The sequence below is a fragment of the Myodes glareolus genome, chromosome 7 (assembly GCF_982192425.1).
Source record: "Myodes glareolus chromosome 7, mMyoGla1.1, whole genome shotgun sequence".
Lineage (NCBI taxonomy): Eukaryota > Metazoa > Chordata > Mammalia > Rodentia > Cricetidae > Myodes > Myodes glareolus.
The window spans coordinates 104,003,516-104,022,905 of NC_142032.1; the positions used below are offsets into that span (position 1 = coordinate 104,003,516).

The window sequence follows — 19,390 nt, forward strand, 5'->3', positions numbered from 1 at the left end:
TTTTGGGAGTTGGTTCTTCTTTGATTTTAGGTTGTTAAGTGTGGTGAGAACCTGTTTTACTCACTGAGGCATTTTGCTGGCCTGGAAATGTCTACACTTAAATATCCATAAGCAAACAGAAGGGAGACATGACCATTTCACCCTACAAGGTTGTAAGAAAGATAAATCTAAACATGCAACAAGAAAAATTATTTCCCAAGTTCAACTGAAGACAAAATTACAACCAGTGTTAACTTGCAATAAACTTCCCAATAGGAATAAATAGTTCATGCTAATAATAAAATCTAAGAATATTTTATCAGTTTCCACTCGAAATAATGTTTTCCATAACCTCATCTAAGATGCCTAGCAGGTATTCAATGTTTGATAACTTGGAACTAATCCCCCCCAGTGTCTGAATTTTAATGATTGTCATGAAAAAATGTGGAGGGAAAAAAGATTATACTCTCTGAATTATTGTCCAGGTAATCTTAATGACAATCATCACAAAATTAGGACCTTGAATCTAGTAGGAAGTACAGTGACCGCAGACCCTCGACCAGGTAAATGACATTACAATTTCACTCACAAGATTCTATGAAATAATTGGTATAAAATAATCAGTTAGCTCAAATGGTATTCCAATCTTAGAGAGCTAGATGATGGATCTTTACTAGTACCCTATTACCCAAAGGCATCCCTACAAAACAAAGATGTTCATGATTTTAAGTCTTTCTCATATGCATCATAAATATGTATTTGGAAAATACTGAAGAAAAATGAATAATTAACATTTCACCCATTAATTCTTGCTTGCATCATATGAAGATACTCAAATGTTTCATGTTGAAACGAGGAAAAAAAATGGAAGTGAAGTGAGAAAAATTCGAAGTAAACTGATCATGACATAGCATCTGGCAGAGATCGGAAAGGCATCAACAGTGCGAAAAGAATTGTCAATGACGAAAACCAAAAGAAAATTTAGGCTTTCCAACTAGTCCCAACCAAGGGACAAAACCCGTCACTGACAACGCCACCTCTTTTCAAGTCGCCTCGAGTTGAATATATTAACCCTCTAACCCTAACAAATTCCTCATTTAGGTGAAAACTGGGAGAAAATTGCTTATTTTGTACTGCCAGCACTTCCCACCTTCCGAAAGACCCGTACAAGCCTCAAGGGAAAACAACGCCCAGATTCCACCCTCTTTCAGCCAAGGTTGAAGAGGGGCCTATTCCCCAGAGTGGGGGGGGGGCTTCCCGGTGTGGCACCAGACTCGCAGTTCCAGTGGGAACCGGAAAAAGAGCAAGGAATAAGGGTGGGGCACCAGAAAGCCGGCAAGGGTGAAGGAGACCACGCAGAGCCGAGGAAGAAAAGGACGTCGGACAGGAGGCTGGGCGGGGTGAGGGCTGGGAGGACACGGCGGCCCGAGTGGGCCCGGCGGCGGTGCCGGGACGCCGACGGAGCTGGGAGCGAGCAGCAGCCGGAGCGCCGGGGTAGGCCGGCGGGGAGCCTCCGAGGCCAGAAGGGCCGCACTGGGGCGGTGCGGGGGAGCCGCGCACTCACCGCTCTGCTCTCCCAGGAACACCAGCTTGAATTTCCTCAGCGGATTCCCGAAGTCTCCGCCCGCGGACATAATGGAGCCGGATGAGGAGCCGCCGCCGCCTCAGCGCACAGACCTCTTCCAGAGCGCTGCAGCTCTAACCGGCTGACGAAGAGGGTCGAGCGGAAGGGCAGCCGCCGAGTCCTCTTGGCCCCCACAGGGCCAGGCGGAGGGGCGAGGCTGAAAGGAGTGCGACTCTCGCCGACCGGCAGCCGCCGCCGCCCGCAGAGTGGCCTAGCACCGTGCGAGGCCCGCGGCCGCGGAGGGACGCAGGGCGGTGTCGGAGGCTGTCGGGGTGCGCTCGGGCTTCGCTAGTCGAGCGCCGTTCCTTCCCTCAGGACGCGGCGCCGAGACTGAGGTTAGAGAGAAGGAAGGGTGGCGGGGCGGGCGCCGCGGACTCGGCTGGGAGCTAGCACGCGCAGCGCACGGACCCCCACGGCAGCCGCCGCCACCGCAGCCGAACCCGCTGAGTGTGCGAGCCTCTGGCGCGGCGCGGCGCGGGGCGAGTCCGGGCGCGAGCCTGCCGTCCGCCGGCCTCGGGCTGACGTGCGTACGTGCGTGCGCGCGCGCGTCGCCGCCAGTACCTTCCTGGTTTCCCCAGCTCTCCCGACTCCTCCTGTGCGGTGGAGAAAGGGACCACTTAGGTTTCCTCGAGCGTCTGAAGAAGCCAGGAGGAGGCGGTACCGAGTTCCGGGTAAGTGACGGGGGGTGGGGGTGGGGAGAAATACGTAAGGAAGGCTCACGTCACTGACAAGCTGAGCCAATCAGAAAAAGCGGCGAGCAGGCGGACGCCGAGTGAGGTGGCAGCGCGAGTGCGCGCCCGACCTTCGCGCAGGCGGTGGGTGAAGTGGGGTGAGGGTGGGGACTTAGGCCCGGGCGGCCACATAGGAAGCGTGGCGCGCTATTGGAGGAGGGAAGAGGGGAAAGAAGGTGGGACGGAGGTGGAGCCGAAACCAAGGTGGAAAGACCGCAGCAATGCGTGGGTGGGGTTGGGTTGTGCAAAGGTTTAGCTAGGTACACATTTGTATCCCTTAACGTTACTTCGCCTTCCTTAGTTCTGCCTTTCACCCTCTTGCTCTGTCTTTTGAATGTAATTCCTTGCTCGGCATCTTCCTATATACATTCCACTCCATTGCTCCGTGGAGTTTCATAACTACCAGAAACAGGTCTTCTCCATTTTGTGGGTGAGGAAAATGGAGCCCAGCCGGAGGAAATGACTTGCAAAATCCACATAGCATGAAATGAAATCCTGGCTTTTTATTTGAACCTCTGTTATCTCCCTTATTGTTAAGCCTTCTAATCCCCTGGTGTCTATTTTGAGTGGCCCGTGTTCTTAGGTGTCCAAACGTCAGATGATGACCATTTTCTATGTGATAGAAATGGATTTAGATGTTATATAAACCAAACCCCTCATATTACAGATAAGTAATGACTGCTCACATTGGGATGCCCCTTTGGAAGAGATCACACACTAGAGTGGAGCCTCAACAAGATTTTAAATCTGGGGAAGGAATCTTTAAAAGATCCATTCGCTTTTAAAAAGCAGGACCTCTGGGTATGCTTGAGTGAACCTTCCTTAAACTAGCCATTCCAAGCATTTCCATTTTTCTGCAAATTGCCAACCTGATTCATGATCCAATAAGAATGTGAATGCCACAAGAAAACATGAACTAAGCATAATGTGGACACAAATGTAAGTTTTCATCTAAATGGGATTTCTGGAAACAAAGATTATCAGACAAAAACATAATAAATTGAGTAAAGCATGAAATTTAGTTAATAATAATATTTTGATACGGATTCATTTATTTTAACAAGTATATCCTATTAATGTTAGCTGCTAATAGAGTATCCTGCATCTCTAGTAAATCCAGTTATTCTACTCTAGTGCCTCACATCTGTAATCCCAGTCCTCAGGGAGTTAAGGCAGGAGACTTCTGGCAGGTCCTAGCATGAGCTACAGAGTGAATTCCAGCTAAGTTTAAGATACAGAGTGAGATCCTGCCTCAAAACAAAGCAAGAGGTAGGGATATGGGTTGATAGTAGAAAGATTGTTCTAGCATACATGATTCCCTAAATTTTCTCTTTAGGTTCCCTAAAAACTCGTAGAGCCATGCACAGTGGTGCATTCCCATTATCATAGCACTTGGAAGGTAGAGGTAGGAGGATCTAAGTTAAAGGCCAGCCAGAGCTACGTATCAAAGTTAGACTGCATGAAACCTTGCATCAAAGGAGGGAAGAGAGTTCTAAATAAAGTCTACTCAGATGATGAAAGAGTTAAGAACCATTGACTTAGAGAATTTGGCGTCTGCATGAATTCAGCCATTCTTCAACATCCTGTTGGAGAAGATCTAAAAAAGATATCTCTGTTCTGCAATAAAGGCATCAAAACCCACATTTGTAATTCCATCAAGTGGAAAGCAGAAGCAGGAGTTTAAGATCATAGTCAGCAACATAGGTGAGTTTGAGGCCAGCCTGAGCTACATAAATTCTTATTCAAAACACTTTGAAAAGAATTAAGTAAAAACATATCAAAATCTTCTCAGGTTAATAAAAAAGGTCTAGGGCTGGAGAGATGGCTCAGAGGTTAAGAGCATTGGCTGCCCTTCCCAAGGTCCTGAGTTCAATTCCCAGCAACCATATGGTGGCTCACAGCCATCTGTAATGAGGTCTGGTGCCCTCTTCTGGCCTGCAGTCATACATGGTAGGAATGCTGTATACATAATTAATAAATAAATAAATTAAAAAAATAAATCAAAAAAGGTCTATGTATAGTATCTTATACACGTTTAATGACAAGGCCAAACAAGAAGTTTTTCAAATACAGGATGACCAAAAATAAATTTGGAGAGAAAAGAAAGTTTTGAAAGTATCATCTATTCTGACCTACCTGTATCTTAGAACCTTCTCTACCAAAATGTACTCTTTGGAGTCAGGAATAGCTCAGGGCTACAGAAAGCACTTTTTTAAAAAGCATGCTTAAAGCCTTGGGTTCAACCCTAGCACCAAATCAATAAATCAATAATAAAGAAATAAAAAAAAGGGCTGGAGAGATGGCTCAGTGGTTAAGAGCATTGCCTGCTCTTCCAAAGGTCCTGAGTTCAATTCCCAGCAACCACATGGTGGCTCACAACCATCTGAAATAAGATCTGGTGCCCTCTTCTGGCGCACGGGCATACATGGAGGCAGAATGCTGTATACATAATAAAAATAAATAAATCTTTAAAAAAAAAGAAATAAAAAAATAAGAAGAATTACTTCCCTGAAGATCCTCTCAACCTAGTAACAGGATTTTTTTTGTTTTGTTTTTGTTTTTGCTTTTTAGAGACAGGGTTTTTCTTTGTAGCTCTGACTGTCTTGGAACTCACTCTGTAGACCAGGCTGACCTCCAACTCACAGAGATCTGCCTGCCTCTGCCTCCTGAATGCCGGGATTAAAGGCATATGCCACACCACGAGGCAAGTGGTAGGATTTTTAATGTATATCTAAAATGAAAAGGTAAATACTGAGTCATAACATAGATATTTGAGTTTTAAAAATATTTTGAAATCACATGAATGGCCCACATCTCTAATCCTACCACTCTAGGGGTTGATACTGGATGATGGAGAGTTCGAGATTATCCTGGACTACCTGGCAAATCCTTATACCAAAAACAAAGCCAGCCAAGTCTGATGGTTCTTGCTATAATCCCAGAAGGAGGTTAAGCCTAGGTTACACAATTAATTTCAGGTGAGGTTAAATTTCATCAGAAGACACTGTCTCAAAAGAAGAGGAGGAAGAGGAACAAGAAGAGGAGGAGGAGTAGGAAGAAGAAAAGGGAGAAATTGAAGTTGTTTTGAAGGAGCTTGTCAGGTTAGATAGAATTCCCCTAAAGTAACCCAGAGTTCTAGCATACAAAAACAATAACAAGAAACTATTTCTCCAATGCTTCTGCAAACAAAAGTGAGAGTGGCTCTTTTTTTCTGACAAATACCAGGTTTTCTTTGTTTCCTGAAATAACCTTCAGAGTAACATCTGAGGATTCTAACTACTTTATACTTCCTCCAGAACTTTATGAATAAATTTCTCTCTGCTGCTTTACCTAGACAGCTGGACTATTAGGAAGAGGGCTAGTATAATATAATTCTGACTTGCAGTCATATGTTTTGCCTTCAGAGATTCCACTCCCCCAGACATGGGGAATTGAACCTACAGTCAAAAGTATCCTCAACTCATTTGCAGAAATCTTTCTTTAAATTTAATTTTCCTTCCCTCCTTTCTTTTTTTTTTGAGACAGGGTATATTTATAGAGCCCTGGCTGCGCTGGTACTCAAAGAGATCTACCTACCTCTGCCTCCTGAGTACTGAAATTAAGGTATGTGTTGCCATGCCCAGCTAAATAATTTTCATGAAAGAGGACTGTGATTTCTCTTTTTGAGACAGGGTCCTTCTGTATAGTCCAGGCAAGTCTGGAATTTATGATCCCCCTGTCTCAGCCTACTAAATGCTAGGATTCTCTAATTTACTTCCACACCCAGTGATCTTGTATTATTCTTTGTGGTAGACACTATTAATTGCCCACCTAAGAATAAACAAAACTTGCACACTTTTCCTCAACTAAGGTACAGGCACATGATACAATCTGAAGCAATCAGAAATGAAGGAGGTAACCTAGAGGGTTTTAAGGAAAAATTTATTCCTTAATGAGAAGGTGTAGTTGAAGAAAACCTGCTGTTTTTCTGCCTTTGGATGTGACTGTTCAAGAACACAATAGTTTTATAGTTAATACAGTTGTTGTGAACATTCACATGTAACTCTGAATGTAAAATATCAACCCGTTGATGACAGCTAATCAGGAAGGCCAGAGGCATCATGAGCCTATACATCAACTATGGAACTTGCCTTTATCTGGATTCATTTTTAGTAAAATAATAAATGTCCTTATATTTAACAGTGTCTTTATGATATATAAATACTTTACATTTCTTTGCATTATGAGAGATGAAATTGCCAACTTTAGATTCTCAAAGTCCTAACACAGTTTCTTCAATATTATGCCCATGATATTGTATATGTATCTATACCATAGTAGTATCAAGATGGAACTGCCTTTTCCTGTTTACTACTCCCTAAAAAGATTTATTGCTCTTATAGAGGCAGGAAGTCAATAGAAAGGAAAAACATGGCCTGGTAAAAGGACTGAAACCATATTGCTCATATTTGAAGCAAATAATAGCTCTCACAGGAATTCAAATTCCGTCAAATGTGATGGCCTTTCAACCCACTCTGCAGGTTATTATAATCATTCCTGAAAATTGGTGCGGGAGAATTGTCTGTATTCTGTGAATCATGTTTTAAATAAATGCTGATTGGCCAGGCAGAAAGTATAGGTGGGTCAACCAGATAGGAAGTAGAGGCGGGGTGATGAGAACAGGAATATTCTGGGAAGCAGGAAGCTCCCTTCGCAGTCCAGCTCAGACCACCGAAGAAGCAACATGTGACCGCCCCACTGTGAAAGATACTGAGCCATGTGGCTAACATAGATAAAAATGATGGATTAATATAAGCTACGAGAGCTAATAAGCAGCCTGAGCTAATGGACCAATCAATTTATAAGTAATGGAAGACCTCTGTGTGATTTTCTTTGGGGCTTACTGGCTGTGGGAACTGGGCAGGACAGAAACCCCAACAAGCCGGCCCTTCATGTTACAGAAAATAGTAGTGATTCAATAAACAGCATATAAATGAAGGATGCTCAAGGAGGCCAATTAAAAGAGTACAATTAATATATAAAGTGTGTTTAAGTTATCTCATTTCAAAAGGATCACACACACACACATACACAAACCCAAAGTACATCATATTAAAACCTTTTGTCAGTAATTAGCATGCATGAGTTCCTGGGTTCAACTCCAGCATCAAAACAAACAAACAGAGGCCCCATGGAGGGAAAATAAACAAACTCTTTTTCAAATATATTGACCTTTAGAGTAGCCTATAATTATGTTCCATGAGAGAAGAATAAAACTTATTTAGTGGGATTTGGAGAGCTGGGCTCAGCAGTTAACTCTGACTGTTCTTCCACAGGACCTGGGATCAATTACTGTTGCTTATAGAAAGAACACAGCATCTTAGGACAGGAAAGTAAGAACAGCACTGTTGCATAAGTACCAGTGGCCAAACTACAGCTTGCTAAGAAGCTGAAAGAACCTGTCTTCTCTGTGCACACCTGAACAGCACAAATTAACTGGGATATTATTATGTTACATAAAAATCAAAAGATAGGCCATGAATGATGAAAGATAGGCCAGCCCAGACATAAACTATTTCTCATACCAGAGTGGAGGTGTGAAAATGAAAACACAACTCACAGGACTTTATTGAGAGGGAGTTTTCAAGGGTCCTTCATGAAATCCTGAATTCACAACCTGAAAAATCACCCACGTTTATTCTCCAAACAGCTTTTATATCAAAACGTAAACTGAGGGGGAAGTTCAATAGCGTTGTTTCCTAGGTAGTAGGGGAATCTTAGGTCATGTCCATGCCCATGCTCATTTTGTCACATAGACTAAAAAACACCTCTTCCCCAGGCAACCGCCTAAATTGCAATAGAAGAAGCAGACCGGCGTTAGCATATCTTGACTACTTGATTAGGATTACATCAGGTTGTTTGACTATCAAAGGCCAGGTGACTACCTTCTGTGTGGCAGGTGCAAATTGTGCCTTGCAGGTCTTAGAATTCTGACTGCCATACAATGTAAGAATATGGGCTTGTATAATCCAGCCCTTAAAGAATGATGGTCAGACTTTTACAGATCTCTATGAATTAAAGACCATCCTGGTATTTATGTAGAGAGATCTAAGTCAGCTAAGGCTAGACAATGAGACCCTATCTTGAAACTAACTAACCAAATAAGGCATCATAATCATTATAGAAATCATATCTCAAACTATCCAACGAGGTAATAAGCAACATCATCTTGAAGAAAAATCTGAACAAAGTTCTAAGTTCTAAGATGAATTAAAAATATTTCCACCTCATTTCTTTTCTGAAACTATTCCATTTTTTTAAAAATAATTCAATTGCAAACTTAGACTCTGACATTTCTATTAGGAGCCATACTATCTTACATTGAGAAAAAAAGACTATTCAGAAGAAACCAACTAGATAGAGTGTAGAAAGTGTTTACTGAAGGGAAAAATAACAAGAATCAGGACAGTTGGATAAGAGAGCCCCAGAAAGGATCAGGAGTGTGAAACACCAAGTACCACATTAGAGAATTCTCACTTCAGGCTGAAAATGCAGTCAAAATAAAGTATTTTCATACTCCCCGTCTTACTGGTTTCACTTGAAATACTAGCTGCTATTTCTATTGTCCTAATTTGAGACTATCAAAGTCAGTATGTAGGCTGGATGTGGTGGCACACACCTTTAATCACAGCATCCAGGAAGCAGAGGTAGGTGTATCTCTGTGAGTTTGAGGCCAACCTAATCTAAATAGCAAGTTCTGAGGACAGCCTGGTCTATATAGGAAGATATTTTCTCTATTAATAAAATAATAGTAATTAATAATAGGTAGTATAAAAATGGAGTTTGAGAAATCAAAAGAGAAAACAATTGCTAAGTAAATTTACACAGTGTGGTTATTTGCTTTGCATGCAGCACTGTCTGAGTTCCCCTCATGTTCTGGGTGTGTTTTGTTGTCACTTTTGTCCTGTCAGAAAGCAGAGAGCTCCTTGTATGGGCTTTTCCATAAACAGAAAGAGGCCTTCTTCTCTTTACACATCAGACAGCTTTTTCTCTTCCTTCCTCCCTCCCTCCCTTCCTTCCTTTCTTTTTTGAGACAGGGTCTCATTACATAGCTCTGGCTGGCATGGAACTTGCTATTTAGACCAGGTTGGTTTCAAACTTAAAAGAGATTCGCCTACCTCTGCCTCCTGAGAGCTGGAATTAAGGGTGTGTGTACTATGCCTAACATCCACAGGCTTTTCATGAAGGAAAAAGAACACAGTTCCCCCATACACACATATAATCCACTCATGAATCTCCTAATAGGAGCTTTTCATCTTGAAGAATCAAAACATTTTAACTCTAAATGGTCAATCACAAGTCCCTGGCCAGGACAACTCCGGGGGTAGTTAATGACCTGTTAGCCATGTTGATAAGGATCAAGATCTTCTATCTTTCTGTTTTTCTGCTTGCCTTCCTCAGAATTCTGACTTTGATGTTAGGTTCTAGGTAAGATGACTGGCATAGCTCAAGTTGAAACAATAAAGTATTATACAGTCCAGAGAAAGGAAAAGCCTCTATATTTGTAAGTAAAAACATTCCCCTCCTAGGAAACTCCCTGTTACATCTGGCTAGATTAGGTCATGTATCTATCCTACAAATGTCACTTCAAGAGAAATGTGTGGAGACTGGAGAAAGATGGGCTGTTGCCACTAACCTGTGACTATGTCATGATAAAAAGAGAAAAAGAAAAGGCCTCTTGCAAGCCCAGAACCACTGTTCACTCTGCTAAATGTATCAGCCTGGTTTCCAACATGATGCTGAGCCCTAAAATATGAAGTCATTTACTTACTTATTCTACAAACACTTTGATCACTGTCTACTAATGTAATTGGAGGCCATTAATCATTCCCGGCTGCCCAGACCATGAAATAGTCACATAGAAACTATATTATTTGCAATACTGTTTGGCCAATAGCTTAAGCGTATTTCTGGCTTACTCTTATATCTTAAACTAATCCATCTCCATTAATCTGAGCATCACCATGAGGTCATTGCCTACCTGCAAAATTTCTGCGGGCTCCAGTGCAGGCGTTTGTCCCCAGCAGTGGCTACATGGCTTCTCTCTGACTCTGCTAAATCTCTCTCTATATATCTCTTTCAGCTTGGCTATACCATTGGCCAAAGTAGCTTCTTTATTAACCAATGCTATTCACAGCATACAGAAGGAAATTCCACATCACCTTCACTTTTCTCTTCCAACAAATGGTGCTCCAACATGTGCCAGCTAAAATCTACATAAAACCTGAGAGAACTTGGAAAGGAATTCTAGACACAAAAAAAGTTTAGTTGAATTTTTTGGGGGGTGGGGTCTGTTTGCTGACAGTGAGCGGGGGGGGGGGGGAGGAGGAGAGGGGGCGGGCAGGGGTAGTCATGGCTCTTTTAAGAAAGGTCTTCCTGATTCAGCATTAGCAGCAAAACAACCCATGCGGTTAAGAAACACTGGCTTCCTGGTTTGTGCTGCTAGCCTGAACTCTGGCTTTTTCAGGAGGTTGAGCACTTGAATGGGGTTTGTAAGCAATGTGTTACCTGCTTAATGGTGCAACATAGATTTTGGAAGAAACCTTTAAACAAGCATGCTTGGGTCTAGAGGAGGGGGAGCCATATCCTAACTCTAGAACCAGGTTTTAATTCAAATAGGACAGCATAAAACAACAGTCTAATACAACTCATACCTAAAAGATACCCAAATACCAGTAAAGCTTAAGCTGAGGAAAAAAGAAAGCTTAGAGATTGGAAAATTTTGAGTCCTGGCACAAAGAGTGCTACAGGAGGGAGCTGAGAGAAGCATCAGCCAATGGAGAGTGTGGGTAGAGTGTGTGCTTGTTGTTGCTGCCTACTCCTTTGCTTTGTTCCTTCCAGTTAGGTCTCCTTCTTAACTCCCATGTTGCAACAAACTTACAAATCTGTCTATGGTAAGTTAAAAGGCACAGTGTGTGTGTGTGTGTGTGTGTGTGTGTGTGTGTGTGTGGGGTTGGGGGAGATGAGACAGAAACAAAGTGCTGTGGGAACTTCTTCAGCCAATAGCCTTTAAGATTCCAGTCCACTTAGGCATGGTCTCTTGTACTATAAATGTATATGTAAAGCTTGCATAGGCTCTCTCTTTATCTCTCTCTCTCTCTTGGCTGCTGGATTCAGTTACTGTTCCCTGCTGGTGCAGATGACTGTGATCTATGAGTCTACCCCTAAATAAAGAACCTTTTATTATACTCAGTTCTGATCTAGTGTGGTACTACTTCATAGTGTACATCTGGAACTTAGATGAATCCCAATTCCATGCCTACTGGGACCAGCTCAAAAGGTCTATGACCCAAAGGCCTGTGGCCCAGAAGTTCTACCACCCTCATCTGTCTGACTTGATTTTACCTACTGAGTGGTTTTTTTTTTCTTCCCAGAACCTCACCACAGCGGAGCTACCACACTTTGGCAATTTCCCAGTCTCATGCATACTCCCCCCCCCCAAAAGGTTGTTTTCCCTGCAGCAAGACACCTTGTGCAGCTTCCAGTTTGTGTTCCCTGCTTGCACGCTGTGGGTGTCTTGATATCCTGGCCACCAAAAAGCTCTCTCAGTGTACAGAATCAATTTAATTGCTCTTAATTTGGCAAACAAAGTATATATGTCAGTATTTAAGCAGGTGCCAATGTTGAACCAAGCGGGACTGTTCATGCTGCCACATCTCTCTGCTATGCGGCTGCAACAGTGACACCTTCTGGCCAATAAAGATTATTACACCTACAACAATTTACTGAAATTTCATAACGAAGGTAAGTTTATTTGAATAATAAATAAATCAATAAATTTGAAAGTTAAATAATAGCACACAATATCACCATCCAGGAATTTAATAACCTTTCTGCTTATACTATGGAAGGTATTCTGCAAGGCTTATATGGTTTTCTGATCCATCCATTTATTTGATATTATCTTAAAATGGATTTTTTTTAAACCACAAAAACCAAGAAAAAAATTAAAAACTTATATGGAAAAGGTTTCTGATTTATTTTTATAAAAGGAAAATTGAAACTTTGTCAACTAGTAGAAATAGACCCAGCAGAGATTATAGTGCCAAGTAGAAAATTTCCTATTGTGAATATCTCTAAGGCCTTGTGTTTCTCAGACTAGAGACAAAATTCTAAGGAGAGAGAATACTCACCACAAAAATTACAAGCAGCACGTCCATAGAGTGTAGCCAGTATAATCAAATGCTCTTGACATGGATGCCAGTGTAAACTGCAGTACAAGTTTGAAGACCTTGATAATATCTTGATTGGGAGCTTATTACCAACAAATACTGACATGAAAGTTTTCAGAGGATACATATCTTAGGAGAGGAAAATATGTTAACAGAGATTGCACTTTTGTTTCCCGGTTACTCAGATCAGAATAATCACACAGAAACTATATTAATTACAAGACTGTTTGGCTTATGGCTCAGGCATATTTCTAGCTAGCTGTTACCTTAAACTACCCAATTTCTAATACTCTGTGTATTGCCACATGACTGTGGCATTGCCTCATTTTCTACAAGTCTTGTATGCTTGTTGGCTTGCTGGTATCTACTTGACACAGCCTACTCTCTCTATGTGTCTCTGTTCAGATTTCCCACCTGGCTTTACTCTGCTAAGTCATTTGATGAAACAGCTTTATTCATCAACCAACAAAAGCAACACATTTACAGAAGGATATCCACATCAAAAATCTGCGAGAAAATCTTGCCTCTGCAGCTACCTGTATGTTGGGACACATACTACCCTGAATATTCTCACTTGTGTTTCCTTGCAACAACATCATCTCACAGTCTGTCAGAGCCTAATAAAACTCTCCATGCCACACCCAACCCAATGACTCATGACCTCCTCAATACATACTTATACACTTTCTCAAAAATACACAATTCTTTTTTTAATTTTTATTTATTTTTTCCATTCAAAAATTTATACTTCCTCCCCTGCTCCCATTCCCCTCCTGTTCCCCCACCAACCCTCCTCCCTCCCTCCTTAAGAGAGGGCAGGAAACCCTGCCCTGTGGGAAGTCCAAGGTCCTCCTCCCTATATCCAGGCCTAGGAAGCTTTGCATCCAAATAGACTAGGGTCCTAAAAAGCCAGTACATGCAGTAGAAACAAGTCCCAGTGCCTTTATCAATGGCTTCACAGTCAGCCCCCAGTGTCAGCCCATTCAGAGAGTCCAGTTTGATCATATGCTCGTTCAGTCCTAGTCAAGCTGGATTTGGTGAGCTCCCATTAGAACAGGCACACTGTCTTAGTGGGTGGACCAACCCCTCGCGGTCCTAACTTCCTTGCTCATCTTCTCCCTCCTTCTGCTCAGTCCGTTGCTCTGATGAGGGTCTTTGTCTCTATCTCCATACATCACCGGATGAAGATTCTATGGTGATATCGAGATATTCATCAGTGTGATAGTGGGACAAGGCCAGTTCAGGCACCCTCTCCTCTGCTGTCCAAGGACCTAGCTGAGGACATCCCCGTGGACACCTGGGATCCCCTCTAGAGCCAAGTCTCTTGCCAACCCTAAAATGGCTCCCCTAATGTAGATATCTTCTTCCCTGCTCCTATATCTGCCCTTCCTCCATCTCGACCCTCCCACTCCCCCAAGCTCTCTCCAGTCTTTCCTTTCTCCCTTCTCTTTCCCCCTCTCCTTCCCCCATGCCCACCCCACCCCCATACTCCCAACTTTTGCCTGGCGATCTTGTTTGCTTCCAATTTCCAGGAGGATCTGTATATGTTTTTCTTTGGGTTCACCTTGTTATTTGGCTTCTATAGGCTTGCGAACTATAGGCTTAATGTCCTTTGTTTATGGCTAGAGTTCACTAATGAGTGAGTACATACCATATTCATCTTTTAGGGTCTGAGTTATCTCACTCAGGATAGTGTTTTTTATTTCCATCCATTTGCATGCAAAATTCAAAATGTCATTATTTTTTACTGCTGAGTAGTACTCTAATGTGTACATATTCCACACTTTCTTTATCCATTCTTCCATTGAGGGGCATCTAGGTTGTTTGAAGGTTCTGACTATTACAAATAATGCTGCTATGAACATAGTTGAACAAATGCTTTTGTACTATGATTGGGCATCTCTTGGGTATATTCCCAAGAATGGTATTGCTGGATCCTGAGGTAGATTGATTCCCAATTTCCTGAGAAACCACCACACTGATTTCCAAAGTGGTTGTACAAGTTTGCATTCCCACCAGCAATGGATGAGTGTTCCCCTTATTCCACATCATCTCCAGCATAGGTTATCATTGGTGTTTTTGATTTTAGCCATTCTGACGGGTGTAAGACCTGTCTCAAAATCCCAGCAAAATCCCTCAAAGAATTCGAAAGAACGGTACCCAACTTCATATGGAAAAGCAGAAACCCCAGGATAGCCAAAACAATCCGATGCAATAAAAGAACTTCTGGAGGCATCACAATCCCTGACTTCAAACTCTACTACAGAGCTACAGTACTGAAAACAGCCTGGTATTGGCATAAGAACAGACAGGAGGACCGATAGAACCGAATAGAAGACCCAGATATCAATCCATGTCTTTGAACACCTGATCTTTAAAGAAGCAAAAAATATCAAATGGAAAAAAGAAAGCATATTTAACAAGTGGTGCATGGATATCAACATGTAGAAGAATGAAAATAGACCCATATCTATCACCATGCACAAAACTCAAGTCCAAATGGATCAAAGACCTCAATATAAAGCCAGCCACACTGAACCTTATAGAAGAGAAAGTGGGAAGTACACTTGAACGCATTGGCACAGGAGACCACTTCCTAAATATAACCCCAGCAGCACAGACATGGAGAGAAACAATTAATAAATGGGACCTCCTGAAACTGAAAAGCTTCTGTAAAGCAAAGGACACTATCAACAAGACAAAACATCAGCCTATAGAATGGGAAAAGATCTTCACTAACCCCACATCAGACAGAGGTCTGATCTCCAAACTATACAAAGAACTCAAGAAATTGGACACCAAAAGAACACATAATCCAATAAAAAATTGGAGTACAGACCTAAACAGAGAACTCTCAACAGAGAAATCTAAAATGGCTGAAAGACACTTAAAGAAATGTTCAACATCCTAGTCATCAGACAAATGCAAATCAAAACAACTCTGAGATTCTATCTTATACCTATAAAAATGGCCAAGATCAAAAACACTGACGACAACTTATGCTGGAGAGGCTGTGGGGAAAAGGGAACACTTCGGCATTGCTGGTGGGAATGCAAGCTGGTACAACCTCTTTGGATGTCAGTGTGGCACTTTCTCAGAAAATTAGGAAACAACCTTCCTCAAGACCCAGTAATACCACTTTTGGGTATATATCCAAAGGATGCTCAATCGTGCCACAAGGACATGTGCTCAACTATGTTCATAGCAGCATTGTTTGTCATAGCCAGAACCTGGAGACAACCTAAATGCCCCTTGACCCAAGAATGGATAAGGAAAATGTGGTACATTTACACAATGGAGTATTACACAGTAGAAAAAAATAACGACAGCTTGAATTTTGCAGGAAAATGGATGCAACTAGAAAACATTATTTTCAGTGAGGTAACCCAGAGAGAGAAAGACAATTATCACATGTACTCACTCATAGGTGGTTTTTAAACATAAAGCAAAGAAAGCCAGCCTACAAACCACAATCCCAGAGAATTTAGACTACAATGAGCACACTAAGAGAGACTCACACAGATCTAATCAACATGGGAAGTAGAAAGTAAAAAAAGACAAGATCTCCTTAGTAAATTGGGAGCATGGGGACCTTGGGGGAGGATTGAAGAGGGGAGGGGAGAGACAGGGAGGGGAGCAGAGAAAAATGTAGAGCTCAATAAATATCAATGAAAAAAGAAGCTATTTTGGGCCTAGGGCAGGGTAGAATATAGCCAGGCTGAAAGAGATACATTGACAGAATAGGTGGAGTCAAGAAGAAGCCATGTAGCTGCCAAAGGAGATAGATATCCAAAGTTTACCCTGTAAGCCATAGTCACATGGCAGTACACAGAAATTAAGAGAAATGGGTTAATTTAAGATATAAGAGTTAGCCAGGAATATGCCTACGGTATTGGCCAAGCAGTGGTGTAATTAATACAGTTTCTATGTAATTATTCAGGTCTCAACAGCCAGGAAATGAATGAGCAGCCTCAACCTACAAAATGGCAGCCAGAATGGGGTAAGAATTTTCATGTGAAGTCTAAGAAAGATTTTTTTTTTTAAAAAAAGGTTTTTAGACTCACAAAAACAGGAGCCAAGCTAAGCTTCTTCGTAACAACATTTTTTTTCAGATAAGTTCTGTTTGTTGCTGGCGAGCAGGGGCACCACAGTTCCATTAACAGAAGGATTACTGACTTAGTATAAGAAATGATTGTTTCCTAGTTCATGCTGGCATCATGAACACTGACTATTTAAGGAGGCCAAGCACTTAAATGGGGTTTGTGGGAAGCATGCTACTAGTTGCTTAATGGTGAAATAGACCAACTGCAACCCTGGACGTAGGGTGGCGAGCATGGCTCTCAGAGGCAGTGAACAGGCCTCCACCATATTAAATTGGGCAGAGACAAAAGGCAAAGCAACCTTAGTCCTAGCCACACCTACTTAGCATATAAAAAAAGTGCTCCTGGTCAAAAAATAATTATAGATATGCACAAAATAAGGACAAATTTAGATGAAAAGACCTCTAAATGGGTCACAATGTTAGATAAATGTATGCAGGCTTAGCAGAGAGAAGAAAAACAATATAGACAGTTATAAAGGAAGTGGTTTAAAAAACAGTCTTTAAAGAGACAGAGTACAGTCACAGATTAAAGGAGTAAAGGAAAAAAGCCACGTAAAAATGGAAAATATACAGAGAATCTGGATTACGTATATTATTGTGTTTTCTTTGAATTTTTTGACTGTGAAGGAGCTAAGTACACAGAGACATTTCATTGTACAGGCTGCTAAGTTAAACCAACAGTTATTTTAAAGGTATCTTTACTTCAAAATTTGGGTCTAAGGATATGTTGTTTTGGAAAAGAAGTTCTGCTTTTGTTTCCACAGAGGATGAGAATCTGTGGATTCCTTCCAGCCTAAATAGTTTGATGGAACAAGACCCCCTGAAATGTCTCCATGAACCCCAAAATTATTTTACTCAACAAAAATCAGGAAGCAGTTTGGAGAGAACTACATCCAAATTCTAAAATACTGTTTATAAATGTTTGTTTTCATTTTAAGGGGATATAATATAGAGATTAATACTTTGCATTGTTATGGATCTTGGTTTATTGATACAAATTTTAGGTCAATTTTGCTATATGTATATTTCTGCTCTTGATTAAGGTATTGCGTTTGTACAGCTCATTTAAAAATGTGATATATAATTAAGAAATATAAGCTAATACACATCTATAATAATTAAACTTGTAGTCATGTTAGGTTTTCTAGATGTATAGAGATATATTTCAGATGAATAGGTATTTTTCAAACCTTTCAAAAATTAACAGAATATGGCATTTAAAATGTTTAAGAAATTAGGACTTTTCATGACAATGAGACACATCTGTTACAGGCAGCACCAATCTACTTCAAGAGGGTAATGGGCATTCAAAAGGCTCCTTATTTTGAAGAATTTGCTAGCCATTTGGGAAAGAAAACAGCTCTTGCCTGGACTGCTTGATGGTATGCTATATAAACTGGACATGCAGGACCCACAGAAAAATGACTGCTGAAGTTGTCTAAAGAAGATGAGACAGTCCTTCAGGTTTCCTCCTTCATGAAAGAGTCTGCCAGACATTCTGCAGGACACAGATGAAAGTGACTGATAAACTGCCAATATAGGCAGAACTGTCTTTAAAATTTCCTGCTTCATAGAAACATCTGCCCAAATTCTATGGGCCTGTAGGCTGAAGATGGATGCCCCAATGGTACAGAAGAACTTTGGGTAAACTTGTTCAGGCAGCAAGATGTCTTTGTCAATTCTAGAATTTTGGAAGTTGCTTACAATACACTTCCTGTTAACTTAGGTAATATATCCTTCTGGGGTCTTTGATAGAGCTGAAGAATAGAGAGTTATAATTAAAGTTTTCCTTAATTATGATTAAAATAAAGCAGATATAAATATTGTAACTGTAATTCTTGGTTGGTACCTATTTTGTTTTATGTAATTTTACTATGTTAAAGTTAAAACCTTCCTTTTTATTTAGACAGAAAGGGGAGATGATGTAGGATTCCCCTCAGTATGCAGTGAATACCATTGATTAAAAGAAAGAAGCTGCTCTGGGCCTAGAACAGGGCAGAATATAGCCAGGCTGGAAGAGAGAGAGAGAGAGAGAGAGAGAGAGAGAGAGAGAGAGAGAGAGAAGAGAGAGAGAGAGAGAGAGAGAGAGAGAGAGAGAGAGAGAGAGAGAGAGATATTAGGCTGAGTCAAGGAGACGCCATGTGGCTGCCAAAGGAGATACATGCCAGAACTTTACCTGGTAAGTCATAGTCACATGGTGATACACAGATGAAGAGAAATGGATTAATTGAAGATATAAGAATTAGCCAGGAATATGCCTAAGCTATTGGCCAAGCAGTGTTACAATTAATACAGTTTTAGTGTGATTGATTATTCCAGTCTGAGTGGCTGAGAAATGAACAGGCAGCTCTGTCTATAGAGTCTGAAAAGATAAAAACCATGCAGGGTTCCAGCACTAAGAGGAGAAGTGGACATGAGCCCCCAACCCTAACCCAGAAGTTATCTTCAAGTGTGGAGTCTCAGTGGGTATACAAACCACACTTAAAGGAGGCCCCATACCCAGTATTAGATGGATAATATGTAACAAATGACTTTTTGCCTCATAATGCTTTATTTTGGGCACTTTTTAACCTTACTGGTCTTTGCTTGTATATCAGAGTTTTTGATTTTGTGTTTCTATGGAGGGTGGGTGTGTTTGTATAGGGGTGGGCATGTTTCTCATGCATCTTTATTTCCATTTGTTTTATTTTACTCTGGCTTGTCTGTTTATTTTTTAGAGAGAAAAAGAGAGAGGTTATGGAGT

General features: G+C 41.3%; 2 protein-coding genes across 4 annotated transcripts in view; one reads left to right on the forward strand and one right to left on the reverse strand.

The window, feature by feature from the left end:
* Nucleotides 1-1,915, reverse strand: part of Rab6a (RAB6A, member RAS oncogene family) — a 56,509-nt gene extending 54,594 nt beyond the window's left edge. Inside the window, exon 1 of one of the 3 annotated variants that reach the window (XR_007231047.3) lies at nucleotides 1,544-1,915. Coding sequence is in view for 2 of the 3 variants with exons in the window: in XM_048429766.3 (XP_048285723.1) it covers nucleotides 1,544-1,613 (70 nt within the window). In the remaining variant the exon portion in view is untranslated. The remainder of the gene's footprint in view (nucleotides 1-1,543) is intronic. The other 2 variants (XM_048429766.3, XM_048429765.3) reach the window with 2 other exon arrangements.
* On the forward strand, nucleotides 1,615-18,482 carry LOC125397277 (uncharacterized). Its single transcript, XM_087908718.1, has 5 exons — nucleotides 1,615-1,674; nucleotides 1,819-2,274; nucleotides 11,748-12,117; nucleotides 16,486-16,545; nucleotides 17,920-18,482. Exons 1-3 carry the CDS (start codon nucleotides 1,615-1,617, stop codon nucleotides 11,892-11,894), a joined length of 663 nt encoding a protein of 220 aa, XP_087764844.1. The 3' UTR covers nucleotides 11,895-12,117; nucleotides 16,486-16,545; nucleotides 17,920-18,482.
* The last annotated feature ends 908 nt before the right edge of the window (nucleotides 18,483-19,390 follow it).

Coding starts and splice junctions, on each gene's coding strand:
- LOC125397277 (XM_087908718.1), top strand. CDS start 1,615: ATGGAGCCGGATGAGGAGCCGCCGCCGCCTCAGCGCACAGACCTCTTC. Junction 1,675..1,818: donor ACCTCTTCCAGAGCGCTGCA/GCTCTAACCGGC, acceptor AGAGTGGCCTAG/CACCGTGCGAGGCCCGCGGC. Junction 2,275..11,747: donor GAGGCGGTACCGAGTTCCGG/GTAAGTGACGGG, acceptor TTTTCTTCCCAG/AACCTCACCACAGCGGAGCT.